The sequence below is a fragment of the Aquarana catesbeiana genome, linkage group LG12, assembly GCF_042186555.1.
Source record: "Aquarana catesbeiana isolate 2022-GZ linkage group LG12, ASM4218655v1, whole genome shotgun sequence".
NCBI lineage: Eukaryota > Metazoa > Chordata > Amphibia > Anura > Ranidae > Aquarana > Aquarana catesbeiana.
The window spans coordinates 105,085,171-105,106,767 of record NC_133335.1 but is presented as its reverse complement, the minus strand read 5'-3'; the positions used below and the strand labels follow the sequence as shown (position 1 = coordinate 105,106,767).

At 42.3% G+C, this 21,597-nt stretch overlaps 1 protein-coding gene across 18 annotated transcripts in view; it reads right to left on the bottom strand.

Moving 5' to 3' along the window:
• Window positions 1-21,597, bottom strand: part of SRCIN1 (SRC kinase signaling inhibitor 1) — a 1,023,634-nt gene that overhangs the window by 141,298 nt on the left and 860,739 nt on the right. For all 18 annotated transcript variants that reach the window (XM_073608254.1, XM_073608252.1, XM_073608255.1 and 15 more), the window contains 3 exons: window positions 12,384-12,418; window positions 8,698-8,867; window positions 5,993-6,168 (listed from right to left, as the gene is read on the bottom strand). In XM_073608254.1, coding sequence (XP_073464355.1) covers window positions 5,993-6,168; window positions 8,698-8,867; window positions 12,384-12,418 — 381 coding nt within the window. The remainder of the gene's footprint in view (window positions 1-5,992; window positions 6,169-8,697; window positions 8,868-12,383; window positions 12,419-21,597) is intronic.

The window sequence follows — 21,597 nt, the reverse complement described above, 5'->3', positions numbered from 1 at the left end:
CTGCGTTTCCCCGGAGCCGGCGTGTGTGCTCGGCGGGCGCAATGACCGCCGGGCACCCGTGATTGCTCGTGACAGAGCGAGAAATAGGAACAAGGATCTCTCTCCTCCTCTAGTCAGCCACACCCCCCTACAGTTAGAACACACATAGGGAACACATTTAACCCCTTGATCGCCCCCTAATGTTAACCCCTTTCCTGCCAGTGACATTTATACAGTAATCAGTGGCTTTTTATAGCACTTATCTCTGTATAAATGTCAATGGTCCCAAAAAGTGTCAAAAGTGTCCGATGTGTCTGCTGCAATGTCTCAGTCCCGATAAAAATTGCAGATCACCGCCATTACTAGTTAAAAAAAAAATAAATAAATAAAAATGCCATAAATCTATCCCCTATTTTGTAGACGCTATAACTTTTGCACAAACCAATCAATATACACTTATTGCGATTTTTTTTTTACCAAAAATATGTAGCAGAATACATATCGGCCTAACTGATGAAGAAATTTGTTTTTTTTACAATTTTTTGGGGATATTTATTATAGCAAAAAGTACAAAATATTGTGTTTTTTTCAAAATTGTTGCTTTTTTTTGCTCATAGCGCAAAAAATAAAAATCGCAGAGGTGATCAAATACCACCAAAAGAAAGCTCTATTTGTGGGGGAAAAAAAGGACATACATTTTGTTTGGGTACAACGTCGAACGACCGCGCAATTGTCAGTTAAAGCGACGCAGTGCCGTATCGCAAAAAATGGCCTGGTCAGGAAGGGGGCAAATCCTTCCGGGCCTGAAGTGGTTAAACTGTCGTAAAGTTGAGGACTTTAGCTTTTTATTTTTTAGCTTTTAGAGACACTATATTACCAAAAGTATTGGGACGCCTGCATTTACATGAACGTTAAGGACATCCCAGTCTTACTCCGTAGGGTTCAATATTGAGTTGGCCCACAATCTGCAGCTCTAACAGCTTCAACTCTTCTGAGAAGACTGTCCACAAGGATTAGTAGTGTGTTCATGGGACTGTTTGACCATTCTTCTAGAACCACATTTGTGAGGTCAGATGCTGATGTGGATGAGAAGGTCTGGCTCGTACTCTGCGCTCTAAATCATCCAAAAGGTGTTCTATCGGGTTGAAGTCAGGACTCTGTGCAGGCCAGTCAAGTTCTTCCACCTCAAACTCGCTCATCCATGTCTTTATGGACCTCGCTTTGTGCACTGTGCCAAATCATTTGGCGGAGAGGGGATTTTGGTGTGGGGTTGTGTTTTATGGGATGGGTTTGGCCCCTTAGTTCCAGTGAAAGAAACTCTTAAGGCGTCAGCATATCAAGACATTTTGGAAAATTTCATGCTCCCAACTTTGTGGGAACAGTTTGGGAATGGACCCTTCCTGTTCCAATATGACTGCACACCAGTGCACAAACAAGGTTCATAAAGACATGGATGAGCAAGTTTGGGGTGGAGGAACTTGACTGGCCTGCACAGAGTCCTGACCTCAACCCAATAGAACACCTTTGGGATGAATTAGAGCGGATACTGCGAGCCAGGGCTTCTCGTCCAACATCATCCTGACCTCACAAATGCGCGTCTGGAAGAATGGTAAAACGTTCCCATAGACACACTCCTAAACCTTGTGGACAGCCTTCCCAGAAGAGTTGAAGTTGTTATAGCTGCAAAGGGTGGGCCAACTCAATATTGAACCCTATGGACTAATGCCCCGTACACACGGTCGGATTTTCCGACGGAAAATGTGTGATAGGACCTTGTTGTCGGAAATTCCGACCGTGTGTAGGCTCCATCACACATTTTCCATCGGATTTTCTGACACACAAAGTTTGAGAGCAGGATATAAAATTTTCCAACAACAACATCCGTTGTCAGAAATTCCGATCGTGTGTACACAAATCCGACGGACAAAGTGCCACGCATGCTCAGAATAAATAAAGAGATGAAAGCTATTGGCTACTGCCCCGTTTAGAGTCCCGACATATGTGTTTTACGTCACCGCATTCAGAACGATCGGATTTTCCTACAACTTTGTGTGACAGTGTGTATGCAAGAAAAGTTTGAGCCAACATCCGTCGGAAAAAAATCCTAGGATTTTGTTGTCGGAATGTCCGAACAAAGTCCGACCGTGTGTACGGGGCATAAGACTGGTATGCCATTAAAGGTTATGTGTGTGCAAAGGCAGGCATCCCAATACTTTTGGTAAAATACTGTAAGTTGTGGCTGATACTTCCATTGGCCAATTCAGGCCTACTACCGCTTGATAAAAAGAAATTAGGTATAGGAGCAAAAACTACCTAAAAAAGCCTTTTTTTCTCAAACTGGAATGAATCAGAATGGAATGCTGCTACTGTATTTAAAGCAAAACTTCACCCTAAGAGGGAAGGTCCACTTTTTTTGTCCCCCTCCTCTTTTATTTTTTTTTTGGGCGGGGGGGGGGGCATGTTTTTGAAGGAGATTCCACCAGAAGTTCTAGCCCCCCCCCCCCACCCCCCTGCAACCTTCTGGGACATTTCACAGGTTGGTAGAACCATTCACACAGCTCAGTGCGGTGGGAAGCCGGTTGTGAAGTTGAAAGGAGTCACAGCTGGCTTGGCTTCCCACGCTAAACATGCTAGGGCCAAGGACTCGAAGGTCAGTGAAGAACCGGCCCAGGGGACGATGGCACTGGATCCTTGTACAGGTAAGTGTCCTTTTATTAAAAGACAGCAGCTACAGGATTTGTAATTGTTTGAAGAACCACTTGACTAAAGGCAAAACTTTTTTTTTACAGTTTTGAACGGAGTGGAGAGGGATTAGAGCTCCAGTCAGTTTTTATTATAGTCTGTGCCCCTGTTAGAGGATTCCCCCTCTCCATTTCTCCTGTTTATCATTATCATCTAAAGTGAAAGTAAAAGGGAATCAAAAATTTTGGGTTGTCCAAAGAAAAGTAACAGAGGGGAAGTTTTTCCAATGGTGACACTAGTTCTGGTGACCCAGGTGACAAGGGATTCCCTCAGACAGGACAGGAAGTAAAAGGAAATATCCTTAATGAGACACAGATGGCAAAAAAATTAAAGTTTTACCCTTAGGTCTACTTTAAGCCAAGCAAAATACAAATCAATTAAACATCCAAAATGTTTGGGAAAACCATACTGTTCCATAACACCACATACTGCTTAAGGGCATCTCCCAAGCATGTCATTTTTAAGTCTGGCGTTTTTCCATGTTGCCTTCATAATCACATTAATAGGACCTTCTTCTGTATGGTATTTTTTTTATAAATCTTTTTGTTAAAATGACCACCCTGTCAGTGCCCAGCACGCAATGCTTTTTTTTTGTACAATAGTGATAATAGTGATACCTTATTAGCCTTGAAAAGACTATGGTGGTGACAAGAACTTTATGGAAGGAGACAACCAGCCCACATCCCTATATTCATATACACTAGATGATTTTTCCTCTTAAGTGGGATTTTAAAGGGCGGAGGTCTCAGAAAAGTATAACAGAAAATATGAAAAAATATATCAAAATGTTATTGTATCAAAAATTTAAAAGTATAACATATACTAAGGCACATAAATAAAAACAAATATGGATGCCACAATTTACAAATATTGATAATACCACCAGAATATACACGCCAAGTCGACAGAGCTACACATAACCCCACAGAGGCTGTATCAGCAGGAGCTAATTGACAGTGCAGGCCCAACGCGTTTCGAGGTTACTACCTCTTCTTCAGGGGCTGGAGGCGAGTATATCTGTCTGAGGAACAGTATTGTAGAAAAAAAAAAGGACAGAGAAAACACACTAAGAAAAAATGTTATATATCAAAAATTAATAATACATATATATAACTGTTTACATGGTAAAGATGTAATATTGTAATAAAGAAGTATTCTAACCATGCTATTACGAGCTCGGCATCACATGGCATCCAATTTGGGCAAGGGGGAGGAGGGGAGGGAGAGTGTGGTTAGCCACCAGGGTCCAGACCCGAGAGCAGCGCCGCTGCCGCGAAACCAAGACCGCCAGCAGATCAGGACTTGGCGTGTATATTCTGGTTGTATTATCAATATTTGTAAATTGTGGCATCCATATTTGTTTTTATTTATGTGCCTTAGTATATGTTATACTTTTAAATTTTTGATACAATAAAATTTTGATATATTTTTTCATATTTTCTGTTATACTTTTCTGAGACCTCCGCCCTTTAAAATCCCACTTAAGAGGAAAAATCATCTAGTGTATATTAGCCTTGAAAATAGCAAGAATTTAGTATCAAGTTTCTTTTCCCCATAGACTTCGATAGGGTTTGTAGCTAAGTTTGAGTTTCGTACATTTTAAGCAAGATTTCATGAATGCCCTGCAAATCAAACCTGGGCAAATTCAGTCATTCCTTATAATGAATAGGCTACGCAGAAACTCCAAATATTCACTACCTAGCAACACACTAAGTTCCTGTGCAGACCCGGGAAACTGTCCGGGTTATGGGCAACTGTACAGGCAGCCCCCCGAGTTACAAACATCCGACTTGCGAAGGACTCCTACTTACGAACGGAGGCGGCTGCCGTTCTGTGCATGCACGGCCATTGTTCGCATCGGAAAACATTAGAAAACGACGTCTGCGCATGCGCAGCTACTTGACAGAACATCGGAAAACATCAGAAAACGACGTCTCTGCCGTTCTGCGCATGCGCACCCGACTTACAAACATTTTCGACATAAGAACAAACCTACAGTCCCTAACCTGTTCGTAACTCCGGGACTGCCTGTACAGAGGCTTAGACTTCAAGGCCACATACAGTGCATCCGGAAAGTATTCACTGCAAAGGAGTGGCCATGGGACAACTCTGTGAATGTCCTTGATTGGCTCAGCCAGAGCCCAGACTTGAACCCGACTGAACATCTCTGGAGAGATCTGAAAATGGCTGTGCACTGACGTTCCCCATCCAACCTGATGGAGCTTGAGAGATTCTGCAAAGAAGAATGGGAGAAACTGCCCAAAATAGGTGTGTCAAGTTTGTAGCATCATACTCATACAGACTTGAGGTTGTAATTGGTGCCAAAGGTGCTTCAACAAGGTATTGAGCAAAGGCTGTGAAAACTTATGTACATGGAATTTTTTCGTTTTTTATTTTTAATAAATTTGCAAAGATTTCAAACAAACTTCTTTCACGTTGTCATTATGGGGTATTTTTTGTAGAATTTTGGAGGAAAATAATGAATTTAATCCATTTTGGAATAAGGCTGTAACATAACAAAATGTGGAAAAAGTGACACGCTGTGAATACTTTCCAGATGCACTGTATAAGGGCTGCTTCTACTACCCATATGAGTGTATAAAGTCTTTCTATTTATGTAACAAATCACGTTTAATGCACAAGATCCTGTTTAGACCTAGGTCCACACCCATCCCATCTACAGGTATATTGTCCCTATGTATGGACCTGGGTCCACACTCATCGATAGAATATGCATTTCTTTTTATTAATTTTTTACATATGGGTGGCCGCCTTTAATGGATAGTGCCTTATTCTATTTTAGTACAGTATGTTTGGGCATTTCATTTTAGAGACTCTTAAAGTGATTGTAATATTTTTTATAAAAATAACAAACATGTCATACTCACCTGCTCTGTGCAATAGTTTTGCACAGAGCAGCCCCGATCCTCCTCTTCTAGGGTCCCACGCTGGCCCTCCTGGCTCCTTCACCTGCCAACTGTCCAACATAGCAAGTTGCTTGCTATGGGGCACTGGTGCAGGCTCACTCTCGAGCTGCGCTCTATGTGTCCACTGACACACAGGGCATGGTTTGGCCCTGTTCCCACCCCCTCTTCACTGGCTATGATTAAGGAGGGAGAAAGTGGAGAGTGGAAAATGCATTAAGGTAAAAAAATCTTCAACCTTCAGAATCACTTTAACTTTTTCTTTTGCGATATAAAATATATGGTCTACCTGCCCTTTTCTTCTGGGAAAATCCCAATAGAAATATAACACAGCCCAATATTCTCACTTTAACTGCTGAGTGATGAGCTCTTCTTCATTCAGGTATTTCAACCTTTCTTCCTCCACCATGGCTCTTTGTCGCTGTAAGGGGTCTTCCTGTCTACGCACTGTGTCTGTCACTCGCACACTGATCTCTGTCTCTGTGCGCTTCAGCATGTTCCTCACAGTCTCCTGATTCTGCAGCTGTAAAGAAGATAAGTGGTCTTATTTACTAGGGTATGCCAATCTGCAAGGCCCCAACCCCAGGAGAATCTGTTCCACAAGATTATGCATGTGCACGTTAATCCAAAGCCTGTTTTCAATGCTTAACATATGAAATGCAGTTATTTCAGTGCTTTTTAGATCTGGTATACTCCAATTTCACATTAAATCGGAATTCCACCCAAAAGTGGAACTTCCGCTCATTTGTCTCCTCTCCCCCTCCGGTGCCACAGTTGGCACCTTTCAGGGGGGAGGGGGGACAGGATACCTGTCTTTTACAGGTATCCTGTTCTCACTGCTGCGGCCCTGTCGCCGGGCCAGTAGGAGAGAGGAGCGGGGCCTCATGCATGCACAGTAGGGTTCCCGATGTGTAGCCGTAAGGCTACACTGACGGGTAGACTTACCCACAACGGCATGTAAACATCAGCTGCGGTGCGGACATCGCGGGACTCCAGGACAGGTAAGTGTCCTATTGTTAAAAGCCAGCAGCTGCAGTATGTGTTGCTGCTGGCTTTTAAGTTTTTTTTGGGGGGCGGAACACCGCTTTAATATTTGAAAACAATTTACCCCAGCAAAATTTGATTTTATCCAAGGAAGAGCCCTGAGTTACTATGAACAAATACAAAAACTGCTCCTAACTGGTCTTATAAGGAAAGGGGTTACTTTTCATAATAAATGCAATTGAATTTAGGATACATACATAACTCACTGTACATTTTCAACACATTCCTATGGACTGCTTTGATAAATCTGTGACCAAAGGGGTTAAAACTGGGAAAACACAAAAATACCCCACTCAATTTAAAAAAATCCAAAAACGTATTTTGAATATGATATTCTAACAGCATTGCCTTTTTAGCAAAATCAAAGAAAAGAGACCGCACTCTTTGGAAGTCTCACTGGTAAGTTTATTGTGGATAGCTGGTTGTAGACACAGTACAGTCCCTCCCCCTTAAGGCTTTGTGTACACAGGACGTTTGAAAACCTCTTCTGAATGCTGGAAACTTGACAGCTAGTAACCGACGGTTAAAAACATGCATTTTGCCACTTTACATGCCGCGTTTATGAGCGTTTGCATTTAGAAGCTTTTTTTTTTTCTTACAGATAACCTCAGTAGACCCTCTGAAATGCACAGAGCAGGAAAAATCTCTCTCTCATAAACGCAGGTCGATGCGTTTACACGCTGTTACAAGCATTTGGCGTTTTAAATGCCACTAAACTACACTCCTTAACACCAATTTTATGCTTTCAAAGAAATTCTTCTAACCTCAACTGCTTCTAACCTACTATAAACAACTGTGTGTACATGTAAGATAACATACCATTGAGGAGAGTTCAGGGGCTACGGAAAGAAAAAAAAAAAACACCCAACTGCTCCTAAACGTCTGTTTCGCAGCTGCAGTGTACATGAGGCATTAGCCATGCCCCTCTGACAGATATCAATTTTGCTATATGTATTGAGCTAGATGAGCTTTTGTGACCTGCACTTGAAGCAGTGGACTTTCTAACCAAGCCTGATTAGGGGTTTGGAGCTGTGCAGTTTTTTCCTTCAGCATTCAGTTTATGTTGTATCATTTCCTGCCATTGGGAAGCAGTAGCAGTCCCATATAGGGAGCTGCATGTAGTATGATTTTTCACATGGCCCAGGAGCTCCCAAATTTTGGTGCTCAAGTACGCAAATATCAATTTCAGCTATGAAATTGGCACTTGGTCCCAGTTCCTGGGGAAAGGGAAAGGCCGAGCAGTGACTTCTTAAACAAATATAAAAAAAGAAACTATGTATGTAGTGATAATAGATAAGCATTTTAGGCAAGACATTTTTTTTGTACTTTTCCCCCAGGTTATAGCTATTAAAAGAGAGTACTATATAACTCTTGATTAGTATATTTTACCTTAATTATTATTCAATGAATATGTAAGCCAGAAACTACACATATACAGCATAAGCTGAATATTGCTTTAGGTCCAGTTTTAATTTTGACGTCATCCGATTCAGTTTTAGTCATAGTTTTTTGACTAAAATGCCATTTTAGTTTTAGTAGTATTTTAGTCACCTGAATCATTTTAGTTGTATTTTAGTCGACTAAAAGGATTCAGATGACTAAAATATATTTTAGTCGACTAAAATCGAATGGGTTTAGTTTAATTGCAAAGCATTATTTTCTCTAGAATTTCCAAACTCATTATATACTCCTGGAGTAAAAATCTAATAACATTTTATTATTTATGATATTAGGGTTTGGACATGCACTACAGACACAGATTCAGCCGTTTTAATATATAACCAGTGTTAATTTTAACGTTAAATTTTGATTTTGTTTTAGTCATAATCCTTTGAATAAAATGCCATTTTAGTTTTAGTCTTATTTTAGTCAACTAAAATAGTGTTAATTTAGTTAACAAAATTAACACCGTTTATGTCAAACAAAACCATAAAAAGCCATACAAAAGCAATATATTTGCTTTATCAAAGCCAAAGTCTTGAGTTGCTGAGCTCTGGTTATTATGTACCTGCAATTTCTTTAGCTGCTGCAGTTGGTTTCTCAGCTCACTGGCATTGTGCTGAAGGTCATGGAGATGAAGCTGCATGTGAAGGCGAGTGATTGCTTTACTCTGGTCTGCTGGGGTTGAAGAAGATCCCGAAGTGGACAGAGGGGTACCAGCATTTTGATATCCAGAGGCTTGAAGTAACAAACAACAAATGTGTTAAAATAAGTGCATCATCCCAGAATACATAAATAAATAATAAAGCAACAATATATCACCATTATACAATAAAGGAACACATCTTGATATTGCAGAATATCCTGTATATGAATTTTTCCAAATGCTTACATTGACAAATACTATTATAGAATTATTCGTTCCTCCATTGAGTGCATCCAGTATCAAAATAGTTTTATAATATTTACTGGATAATCAGGAAAATTAGGTATGGCACAATACTTTCCAGTTTTACACCTAATAGAACAAGCATGATAAATGAAAAACCATCCAACTCATTACTTATAAAAAAAAATGAGATTTTGCTGTTTTAGTGTAACAATGATCGATGATGTTTTAAAAGTTGTTTTCACTTTTGGGAGTCTGGGTGTCAGGTGGTGGGCACCACTACCTTTTATGTTGAATAGATAAGGAGAAAACAAACTGGGGAAAAAAAAACTGTAGATCTTAAACCTAAGGCCCCTTTCACATCTTGCAGATCCATACAAACAGAATTTGCCTGCTCAGTGGGGGATCTCTCCACTTATCTCCGCTGAGCAGGCAGATGACAGGTTCATGTCTGCTCCGCTATGGAGTGTGTACACGGACACAGCCCGCTCTCCTGTATGGGGCGGTCAGATGGAAACAGATTGCATGTCCGTTTCCATCAGATTGTCATCCGATCCACTGGACAGATGGCAAACATATCGCCATACGTCTGTTTTTAGCGGATTTTGTCGGATCAGATGCCTGGCGGGTGTCAGAGAACACATGTCCGCCGACATCCACCGCCCCATAGGGGACAATGGTTGGCCCGATCGGACCTGATTGGTCTGCTGGTGTGAAAGGGGCCTAAATTGGATGGTCCATCAAGAGCTAAACAAACTGTAGCCAGAAAACCAAAACACAAACTGTAGCCAGAGCCTGGCACTTATTTTTAACCAGTCAATATTTTGCCAATAAAGGCATATGATTCCTTCATACTTAAAGCAGAACTATACTCACCTCTCCAGCAATCCAATACCACAAGCTCCCTTGCCAGACCTAAGATCTTGCTGGCGTCTTCAGGGTTCAGGATCACTGCCTATCTTGATTGGCCTGGTAGGGTGACACAACTCCCATACATGTGTACAGGAGTTAGTTCATTCTGGCACCCAGAGGTTGATCACATCAGCAAGGATTGCTTCCGTGCTTGCCATTGTCAGTTTGTAAAAGTAAATGAAAGACATGGATTACCAGGTAGTTCTATCCAAAAGGAACAAACTAAAACACAAGAGGCTGCTATTTGTGAGAGAAATATACCTTAAAGGATAAGTTCATCTTTTTTGGCAGAACTTCAGTTTTCATGATAAATAGTTTTCCAATGCCATTTCTGGCCCAGCCATCCCAACGTGCTTTTCTCACACTTGCCTTACCCACAGGATGTTTAGAATCTTGTCAGTTTATTTGTATTTTTGAAAGGATTTTCAGATTCCATCACTTCCTATAGAAGGTCTCTCAGCTTTCACTTCCTGTTAGGTCATCTCCCAGAAGCCTTCACTTCCTTGTTGCATCACAGAAGAGGGCGTGATCACCACTCCAGACCACACCTCCCTCATTACAATAACACCCTCCACCCACTTTCTATACAATCTTATTTTGCAATCTCCTTTGGATCTCCCATCAGCTATGTAGTACAAGGGCCTGTCTGATTTGATACAAATTGAATGGATTGTTCAGGTGTGTCATCCTATTCCATAATTCTGGTAAATCTCAAGAAAATTGTACAGAGATTGTACAATCAGTTTGCATAGTGTATCACCATCTTTATACAAGTACATAGGAGGGAGTGGAAGGAGACACTCAGTTGTCAGGTCTTGCTCACATCTCCACGGTGTTTTGGTTGTTTTTGAGCGTTTTACCTCGTCACGCATAGGGCAGTCGATTCATTTTAATGGGCTGCCCTACACACAACAATCCCCCCAGAGAAGCTCCAGAACTTATTTTGTGGAGCATGCTACGTTACCGTAGTTTTTGGTGCATTTGCTGCATTTGGGCATTGGGCATTTGGTCAGCCCTTAAAATGTAATGACAACACAAGCACAGTGCACATTTGCAGCATTTCTGAAACACATGGCAAAGTGCACATTTTTTGTGTGGTTTGCCATGCCTTTGGAAACACACAGATGTGAATGGAGCCTCATTGTTTTTGTGTAAAAACACCAATTTCACTTTCAGGCCCCATTCACACCTAGAGTAGTGAGAGTACATGTTTTTTGGTTTGTTTTTCCAGTGACACACATAGGGCAGCCCATTGACTTTAATGAGCTGCACTACACGTGGTAAAGTAGCTCATGGGACATTTTAGCATTTTTTTTTACTGCATTTGTCACCTATTTTTTTTCATGTGGCAAAATGTGCGTTTGCTTTTGTGTATGGTGTGTCGTTAATAAATTAATGACACAGAAAGCGCAACTAGGTAATTTTAGGTGTATAAATGTGACCATACACTATACATTCTGATTGTACAATCTCCTTTAGATTTACCAAAACTGTATAATAAGAGGACACACCATCCACACCACAATCCCTCTGTATCCAATCAGGCAGGCCTTTGCACTATATCAGGGGTGACCCATGGGCTGCATGCAGCCTGAGCCCGTCTGAAGGAATGCTGGGGAAGCCAGGCAAATGCACAAGTGCAGAAATGCCGGGGATACTGTGAAAACGTAGTTAATGGGAGAAGGGTGTGTGCTGATGACGTCAGCTGGTAAACTCCTTCATGTGTCTTACTGGTTTATCTGCTTATGTCTGTATACCAGGGAGTCTCTGTTCTGAGAAATATAGCAATGGAGAAGGTAAGGTCTTGATTACAAAATGAAAGAAAGCTTGTTTTTTTTCCCTCTAACTGAAGTACGTAATACTAGATATTGGTACATAGGGGAGCAGGATTTCAGAAAAAAAAAAAGGTGAACTTAGCCTAAGCACATACTGTACATGCTGCAATAAACTTAGACCCCTTTCACACCGAGGGCGTTTTGCAGGCGCTATAGCGTTAAAAATAGCGCCTGCAATCCGCCCTCAAATAGCTGCAGCATTGTCTCCAGTGTGAAAGCCCTGCGCTGGCAGGACATCAGGAAAAGTCCTGTCAGCAGCTTCTTTGGAGTGGTAAAGGAGCAGTGTGTTTACCGATCCTCCACCGCTGCTCCCCATTGAAATCAATGGGGCAGCGCTGGGATACCGCCAGCAGAACGCGGAATTGCGGCGCATTGCGGGCGGTTTTAACCCTTTCTCAGCCGCTAGCGGGGAGTAAAAGCCCCCGCTAGTGGACGAAATGCCTCGCTAATCCGACGATAAAACGCCGCTAAAAATAGCGGCGTTTTACAGCTGACGCTATGGGCAGCCCGGTGTGAAAGGGCTCTTAAAGGTAACATACACTTTAATACCATGTAACCATATACAGGAAAAATCATGAGACAATATATAACAAAACAAACAGTCACAAGTGTACCTACTTGTTTTGTCCCCACTGGCTGACTCGGTTTTCTCACTACAAAAGAGGCATAATATAAGAGTGTATAGCAGAATATAAAAAATGTGACAATATCATAGTTTGATTCTCCCACATTACCACTCACACATCTAAAGTAAATAAGTCAGGATTCTTTTTGTCACTTTAGGGACAAGTCTAGAAGCAAAACCATGCCTCCTGTTTTTTTATTCAGTAATTTTTAGATCAAAAGTGAAAAGTTTTGTCTGTTAAGGAATACATGGTTTCTACTGACTGATGAAATTTTAGTTTGCATCTACTTAAAATGGAATTTTTTACTTACCAGTAAAATCGATTTCCTGACTGGAAATACAGAACAGTACAGGTACTATATAGGACACAGGCTTTTTAATCATTTACAATGCGGCCCCACTGGACTGGGCTTTTTTTTTTCCGTGGGGTCGCATATCTTTGCATATCGGCGCACTCCCAGCACAGAGACCGGGGTCTCACTGAAAGCCCCGTTCTAACGATGGGGATCCGGAACTTCAGATTCCGGGTAACCTGAACGCTGTGATAGCCACTATTACGTTGATCAGTCACTGAAGACCGTCTCCTGTCTTTTCTGTCTCTGTGAATGGACGAGACAGACACATTGGGAGTAATTTACTATAGCGCCATGGCGCTAATTAGTGCTAATTGCCGTGAATTTGCGTTAATTGGCTGCAATTTAGCGCTAAAACGGTATTCACTATAGCGCTGGTGAGAAAATACTCCCAAAATCTAATTTACTATAGTTCCCTGAAACCAAATAGCGCCCAAACCCTTACTCTGCTAAAACCTGGAGAATTGCACATGGAAATATTGTTTAGAGCATGATATAATTGCCTAAATGGTACTGAAATATGTGGTATATTATTTAACCACTTGCCGCCCACCATATAGCAGAATGACGGCGGCAAAGTGGTTTCAATATCCTGACTGGGCGTCATATGACATCCTCAGGATATTGAGCCGCTGCTTGCCCCCGGGTGCGCGCATCGCCGCGATCGCTGTTGCGGGGTGTCGGTCTGACACCCCGCAACACCGTTCTAGGTAAAGAGTCTCTGACCAGCCGTGTTCAATCACGGCTGATCACGATGTAAATAGGAAGAGCCGGTGATCGGCTTTTCCTCACTCGCGTCTGACAGACGCGAGTAGAGGAGAGCCGATCGGCTGCTCTCCTGACGGGGGGGGGGGGGGTGTCTGTGCTGATTGTTTATCAGCACAGCCCCCCCTCGGATCCCACCCAGGACCACCAGGGAAGCCGCCCAGGACTACCAGGGAAGCCATCCACACTGGAAATACTAATCTGTACCCAGGCAGCTGCCAATCAATGCCCAGGCAGCTGCCAATCAGTGTCCACTCACAATGCCTACCACTGCCAGTGCCACCAGGGATGCCTATCAGTGCCTCATATCAGTGCCGCGTATCAGTGCACATCAGTGCCACGTATCAGTGCCCAGCAGTGCCGCCTATCAGTGCCACCCATAAGAACCGATCTTTGCAGCCTTTCAGTGCCGCCTATCAGTGCCCATCAGTGCCACCCATGAGTGCCCATCAGTGCCGCCTATCAATGCCCATCAGTGCAGCCTATCAGTGCCCATCGATGCCGCATATCAGTGCCCATCGTCAGTGCCCGCTCATTGGTGCCGCCTTATCAGTGCCTGTCGGTGCCGCCTTATCAGTGCCCATCAGTGAAAGAGAAAACTTACTTATTTACAAAATTTTTTAACAGAAACAAAGGCAAAACTTTTATTTTTATTTATTTTATTTGTTTAGCAAAAAATAAAAACCACAGAGGTGATCAAATACCACCAAATGAAAGCTCTATTTGTGGGAACAAAATGATAAAAATTTAGTTTGGGTACAGTGTAGCATGACCGCGCAATTGTCATTCAAACTGCGACAGCACTGAAAGCTGAAAATTGGTCTGGGCAGGAAGGTGTATAAGTGCCCTGTATTGAAGTGGTCAAAGATAATCTGCTTTTAAACTGTGTGAAAAAGTGATTTCTACACTGACATATCTTTAAAAGTCTGAGAAGTGAAAATATCCCCGTTTTGGACAACTAGGTGCCAACACAACTGAGCATGCTCAGACCTGAAAATAGCTCTCATTTTAGCTTCAGTGTCTTTTTTTACCCGGCGCTAGAGTAAATACCAAAATGAGAGCTATGTAGAGAGCATTTTTTGGAAGTGAAAATCTGCTCTATTATAGTCCAATGCAAGTTTTAGCCATTGATTCTAATGGAACAATTGTAACTTTCACAAAAAAAATAACTTTTAGCCCGGGTTCACACCTATGCGAATTAGATGTGCGTTTCCGCACATCTAATTTGCATAGCAGGAGAATGTGACTGGCTCCCTATGGAGCCGGTTCACATATCTCCGGGGCGGCTGCGGAGCGCACTGCACAAAAACGCTGTGCGTCTTTCGCTCAGTTTCAGGGCCGAATTCAGGCATAGAATCGGCCCTGATTCGTCCCTGAAATGGGGAACAGGGACGCACAGCGCTCCTGTGCGATCCGCAGCCCGATATAGTGTGAACCCGGGCTGAATGTTGAGATGAAATGTATCTTTCTACTTAAAATATTTTGTTTTTAAGAATATTAGAATGTGAAATGTTTTGATGTTTTGGTAAAATATATTTTTCTCTGTCACTTTCACTTGTTACTCTCCATCTCACAACAATCTTTATCCCAAACTCACACAGGTGTCTTTACAATCCACAAACAATACCATTGCTGATGCTAATTAAAAATAATCAAAATTGTTTGTGCTTTTTATTATTTCCAAATATTCATAATTTGAGCCCAAAAAATGTGATATGTGTGCCAACATCAGAAATCAAAATGTAATTCCCAAAAATTTGAGGGTAATATTCTACTCTCCCCCACAAAAACACCAAATATCACAGAATAAATCAAGAAGAATAACTCTTGAGTAATGCAATTCCATCACCTGTATGTCCAAAGAAATGCAATATTTATGCGTTTTTATGTGTATTTATGTGTAGGAGGTTCTCACATGTCACAGCTCCGTGGCTTAGAGGTTAGAACTTCTGCTTAGTATCCCTGAGCATCTGGGTTTAAATCCCAAACATGCTGCTTCATGTAGAGAAGTTGTCTCATCTCCCAGGTCCTATAACTATGTCTAAATGTAGTATTTATGTGTAGGAGGGTTCCACCACCATTGTAAGTCTTTTCCAGATACACTATTTAGACAAAAGTATTGGGACGCCTGCCTTTACACACACATGAACTTTAATGGCAGCCCAGTCTTAGTCCGTAGGGTTAAAATTTGATTTGGCCCATCCTATGCAGCTAGAACAACTTCTGGGAAGGCTGTCCACGAGGTTTAGTGTGTCTATGGGAATGTTTGATCATTCTTCCTGAAGTGCATTTGTGAGGCCAGGCACTGATGTTGGATGAGAAGGCCTGGCTTGCAGTCTCTGCTCTAATTCAGTCAAAGGGTGTTCTATCAGGTTGAGGTCAGGACTCTGTGCAGGCCAGTCAAGTTTCACCACCCCAAACTTGCTCATCCATGTCTTTATGGACCTTGCTTTGTGCACTGGTGTGCAGTCATGTTGGAACGAGAAGGGGCTTTCCCCAAACTGTTCCCACTAAGTTGGGAGCATGAAATTGTCCAAATGTCTTGGTATGCTGATGCCTTAAGAGTTCCCTTCACTGGAACTAAGAGGCCAAGCCCAACCTCTGAAAAACAACCCCGCACCATAATCCCCCTCCACCAAATCATTTGGACCAGTGCACAAAGCAAGGTCCATAAAGACATGGATGAGTGATTTTGGGGTGGAGGAACTTGACTGGCCTGAACAGAGTCCTGACCTCAACACAACAGAACACCTTGGGGATGAATTAGAGCGGAGACTGTAGGTCAGGCCTTCTCGTCCAATATCAGTGCCTGACCTCACAAATGCACTTGGAAGAATGGTCAAACATTCCCATAGACACACTCCTAAACCTTGTGGACAGCCTTCCCAGATGAGTTGAAGCTGTTATAGCTGCAAAGGGTGGGCCAACTCAATATTGAACCCTACGGACTAATACTGGGATGCCATTAAAGTTCATGTGTGTATAAAGGCAGGCGTCCCAATACTTAGGCCAATATATTGTATATTGCTTGTGACACTAAGCATGGCTATGGACTTAGGGCTGGTTCACGCCACAGAGATGCAGAGAGCATGTGTGGGGCTGCCTGGTGGCTAAGTGAGTAGCAGTTCTGTCTAGCAGCACTTGGGATGTTGGTTCAATTCCCCAACATGCTAATGCTTCTGTTGAAGTTTATATGTTCTCCATGTGTGGGTTTCTCACCACAATCCAAAGACATGCAGGCATTTTATTTGTCTCCTGTCAAAATAGTCTCTAATGTAAGAAAGTTACTTTTGGACTTTAGATTGGAAGCTCATTGCAGCCAGAGACTGATGTTAATGTTTGTGAGCACTAATCATGCCCAGGGACTTGGACATTTAAAATTTTAGGGTTTACGCTGCACAGGTACATATGCTTAGAAAACTGTTGCTTTGTTTATGTGGATGCAAATGGACTTTGATCTTTGGCCTGTAGTTGGAGATCTGATGCACATAGCCAAGAGCTAACACAGTTGTGAATTGTATTATGCGTTCCTGCTCATCAGGTGCAATCACTTTAGACATACATGAAGGGATAGATTGAAAGATACTGGTGGGCGTGTACTTCTATTGGGTGTGTCAGTGTGCTAACAATACAACCTCTCTTATATAAAGGCCTGCAGTAGGGGGGGTTTGTTTGGCCTGAGAAGGTCAGGTATTCTGTTGTGATTTGTGGGGGGAGAAGGAATGATATTTTGCCTATTGACAAATGCCCAACTAGGGATATTTGCTGAAATTCTTGTGCATTTTTTTCAATCAAAAGTGGGTTTATGTGGCCATGCTGTCAATATTGTGTGTGTATTGTTCCTGTCTAATCGTGCAAACATCGTTTGGAAGCATCTGCTGACCTTTTACCCTTTTTGATCTTGTTTAATCGTGTACACCGAAATGCAGCTTCCAGCAGAACATGGTCACCAATGTATGTATGTGTGGATTGTGGGCCGGTGGTAGTTGTTTTGAATAAGTCTTTTGTAATATTATGTTGGAATGCTTTGTAAGAATAATGACTGTTAAGTATGTTTCTATAATCTTGCAGATAAAAATATGACGTGTTGCCCGTTATACACTGAAATTAAAGCTGTGTCCACTCCAAGGTTTTGGCAAATTTTAGATTGTAAGCTCCTATGAGCAGGGCCCTTAAAACCCCATTGCTAAATGTAGCACCATATATCCTGTCCAAAATTTTTTTTGAAGCTAGTAAATGAATGTACATTTTTTTTTTTTTTTTTTTTCTGCTGGTAAAATAAAAGTACATTTATTAAGCTTTGTTGTGTTTTTTTTTTTTTTTTTTTTTTTTCTGCTGGTAAAATAAAAGTACATTTATTAAGCTTTGTTGTGTTGTGTTTTTTTTTTTTTTTTTTTTTTTTTTTTTTTTCTTCTTCTTCTTCTTTTCTTTCTCTTTAGTTTTTGTGGGTGGTGGTTTTGGGAAAGTGCAATATCTCTTATCTCTTATTTCAATACGTATTTGTGCACCAAAAAACTAATCTCTTTGCCCTGGTTCACATTGATGTTACTTTGAAAACGCGCTACTTCTTGAAGTAGCACGATTTCAAAGTAGCAAGGTCAGCGTGATTTCAGGTGCTACTTGATAAACATCCGTGTGGCTTTATACACAGATGTCTATTGAAGTTGCACCTGAAATCGGCAAAAGTAGTGCAGGAACCACTTGGTGCGGCTCCACAAAATCGGTGTTGCATCGATTGGAACAGTGCCATTGCTGCCAATAGTCATGCGATTTGATTTCTCAAATTGCATGACAAATCGCTCCAATGTAAACCTAGGCTTCTGCACACCTGTAAGTAAATGATAAAGGTGGAATCTTTATATATAACAGCTATGGAGAATTGCAGGTAATGAATTCAGCTGAAGGATAGGCAGTGTTGTGTCAGCTTTAGTTCACATTGGTGCGATTTGTCTTGTCAAATCGGTGGCAATTGCACTGCAATTTGTATTGATATCATTCAGAAACCTGCACATATGTCTCTGAAATTCCCCCTGCAGTCGGAACTGACATGCGGGAATGAAATTGTGTGATTTCAGCTGAACGATTTCCTCCTGCTGTCAGTGTGAACCAGGGCTCAAACTGGGCATTTTGTTTTTGTTATTCACCTGCTGCTATCCCAGGGACACCATTTCTCATCGAACGCCTTTAAATATCATAAGTAGAAATACAAATTTGCATATCTGCAAATAAACAAAAATAATAAAATTCTAATCGTGGTTGCGATCAAATATTCGCAGCAGCGATCAAAAGAGCATGGTTTCGCCTTCTGACCCAGTTATAAGCCATTGCAATCACCCGGAAGTTACTGTGCTGGTCAGGATCTCCATCTAGATCAGTGGTTCTTAACTCCAGTCCTCGGGACCCACCAACAGGCCAGATTTTATGTATTACCTTGGGAAGATGCAGACTAGACTACTGCAATCATTGAGCAGCAAATGATATCACCTGTGATGTATTTCAGTTATCTTGCAAACCTGGCCTATTAGTGGGCCCTGAGGACAGGAGTAGAGAACCACTGATCTAGATGGACATGGCAAGGTCCCTCTTTAGCAAAGAGGAGGTGCTGCTCATTTTCCGGATAAGGGTATGATATGTACTTGTGCTTAATCAATGTGGGGTGGATGTGGTAGTTAGATTTGGTGTGGGTGGGGTTCATTGATTTGTTTGGCATCCCCACACATTTGCTTCTGGCCCATGTGCACACATCACTTCCTGCATTTGTTCTGCTGATGTAAATGCAAGTATAAATGAGAGCTCCTTTCTATTAAAATATATATGACTTGTTTCACAGTTGGGCAACTTTGAACCTCCGAGTTGCTTGACAAGTTGTACCCCATGATTCTCAATGATAACTAGGGATGGGCCGAACACCCCCCTGTTCGGTTCGCAGCAGAACATGTGAACAGGCAAAAAATTTGTTCGAACACCATTAAAGTCTATGGGACACGAACATGAATATTAAAAAGTGCTAATTTTAAAGGTTAATATGCAAGTTATTGTCATAAAAAGTGTTTGGGGACCCGGGTCCTGCCCCAGGGGGCATGTATCAATGCAAAAAAAGTTTTAAAAACGGCCGTTTTTTTCAGGAGCAGTGATTTTAATAATGCTTAAAGTGAAACAAAAGTGTAATATTCCTTTAAATTTCGTACCTGGGGGGGTGTCTATAGTATGCCTGTAAAGTGGCGCGCGTTTCCTGTGTTTAGAACAGTCTGACAGCAAAATGACATTTTCTAAAGGAAGAAAAAAGTCATTTAAAAGTGCTAGCGCTAGTGCCGGCTATTAATGAATTGTCGGTCCCGACAATACACATAAAAGTTCATTGATAAAAACGGCCTGGGATTCCCCCACAGTCCATTACCAGGCCCTTAGGGTCTGGTATGTATATTAAGGGGAACCCCAAACCAAAATAAAAAAAAATGGCTGGGGGTCCCCCCAAATTCCATACCAGGCCCTTCAGGTCTGGTATGGATATTAAGGGGAACCCCGTGCCAAAATTAAAAAAAAAAAATGGCGTGGGGGTCCCCCTCAAAATCCATACTAGACCATTCAGGTCTGGTATGGATTTTAAGGGTAACCTGCGCCAAAATTAAAAAAAAAAAATAGCGTAGGGGTCCCCCTTAAAAACCATAGCAGACACTAATCCGAGCACACAACCTGGCAAGCCGCAGGAAAAGAGGGGGGGGACGAGAGAGCCCCCCCCCTCCTGAACCGTACCAGGCCACATGCCCTCAACATGGAGAGGATGTCCCCATGCTGATGGGGACAAGGGCCTCATCCCCACAACCCTTGCCCGGTGGCGTCAGAGGGGGCGGGGTCACCCGTACATGTCACTGGTAACCCTGCTGCGTTTCCCTGTTGCGCAAGAAGGGGATGGCCCCGCCCTCAGCTATTTAAGAACTGTCACGGCAGGTCTAGCGTCATTCAGCGGGCTCTTCCCATGGAGGCAGATCGTGTCGTGGCGGCGTCTTTCTCCGTATCCCGGGACGAGGAAGGATTACATCGCTGGAATTTTTTTTCTTTTTCAATAAAGGACTTGTCCCATGCTGTGTCTGTGTGTTTTTTTTACAATTTTTGTCACTTTTTTTGTGAAATGGTAGGAGTACAATGTACCCGCTACCATTTCACGGGGGGGGGGTGGGATCTGGGGGTCCCCTTGTTAAAGGGGGCTTCCAGATTCCGATAAGTCCCCCGGCCTGCAGACCCCCACAACCGCCGGGCAAGGGTTGTGGGGATGAGGCCCTTGTCCCCATCAACATGGGGACATCCTCCCCATGTTGAGGGCATATGGCCTGGTACGGTTCGGGAGGGGGGGCGCGCTCTCATCCCTCCCTCTTTTCCTGCGGCCTGCCAGGTTGTGTGCTTGGATAAGTGTCTGGTTTTTTAGGGGGACCCCCACGCCATTTTTTTTTAAATTTTGGCGCGGGGTTCCCCTTAATATTCATACCAGACCTGAAGGGCCTTGTATGGAATTTGGGGGGACCCCATGCCATTTTAAAAAAAATTTTGGTTCGGGATTCAGGTCTGGTATGGAATTTGGGGGGACCCCCATGAATTTTTTTTAAATTTTGGTTTGGGGTTCCCCTTAATATACATACCAGACCCTAAGGGCCTGGTAATGGACTGTGGGGGAATCCCAGGCCGTTTTTATCAATGAACTTTTATGTGTATTGTCAAAATTCATTAATAGCCGCAAAGGTTGCACTTAACAGTGGAAGATCTTCACTACCCCAGGAGTGGGTGACATGCCTTTTCTATTGGCTATCTGGTAAGCCTGCATTCTTTACGGTGGTGTATTTGCACTATTTTCTACGAAGATATTTTGCAGGGTGCTGCAACATTATCAACGTGTTGATCACCAAAGACTTTTTTTTTATGTTTGCGCTTTTTCACATTTCAATATTTGTTTGGACGGTTTACCATTATTATAGTGTTTGTGTTTTTCACTTGGTATATTTTTTTTCAATATTAGTAGTTTTAGTTCACTAACCAGCGCAGCTCCTTTTGTTCTTTAGTTTTGTTGGTGTTGTATATCACTTTGAGTTGCAGCTTT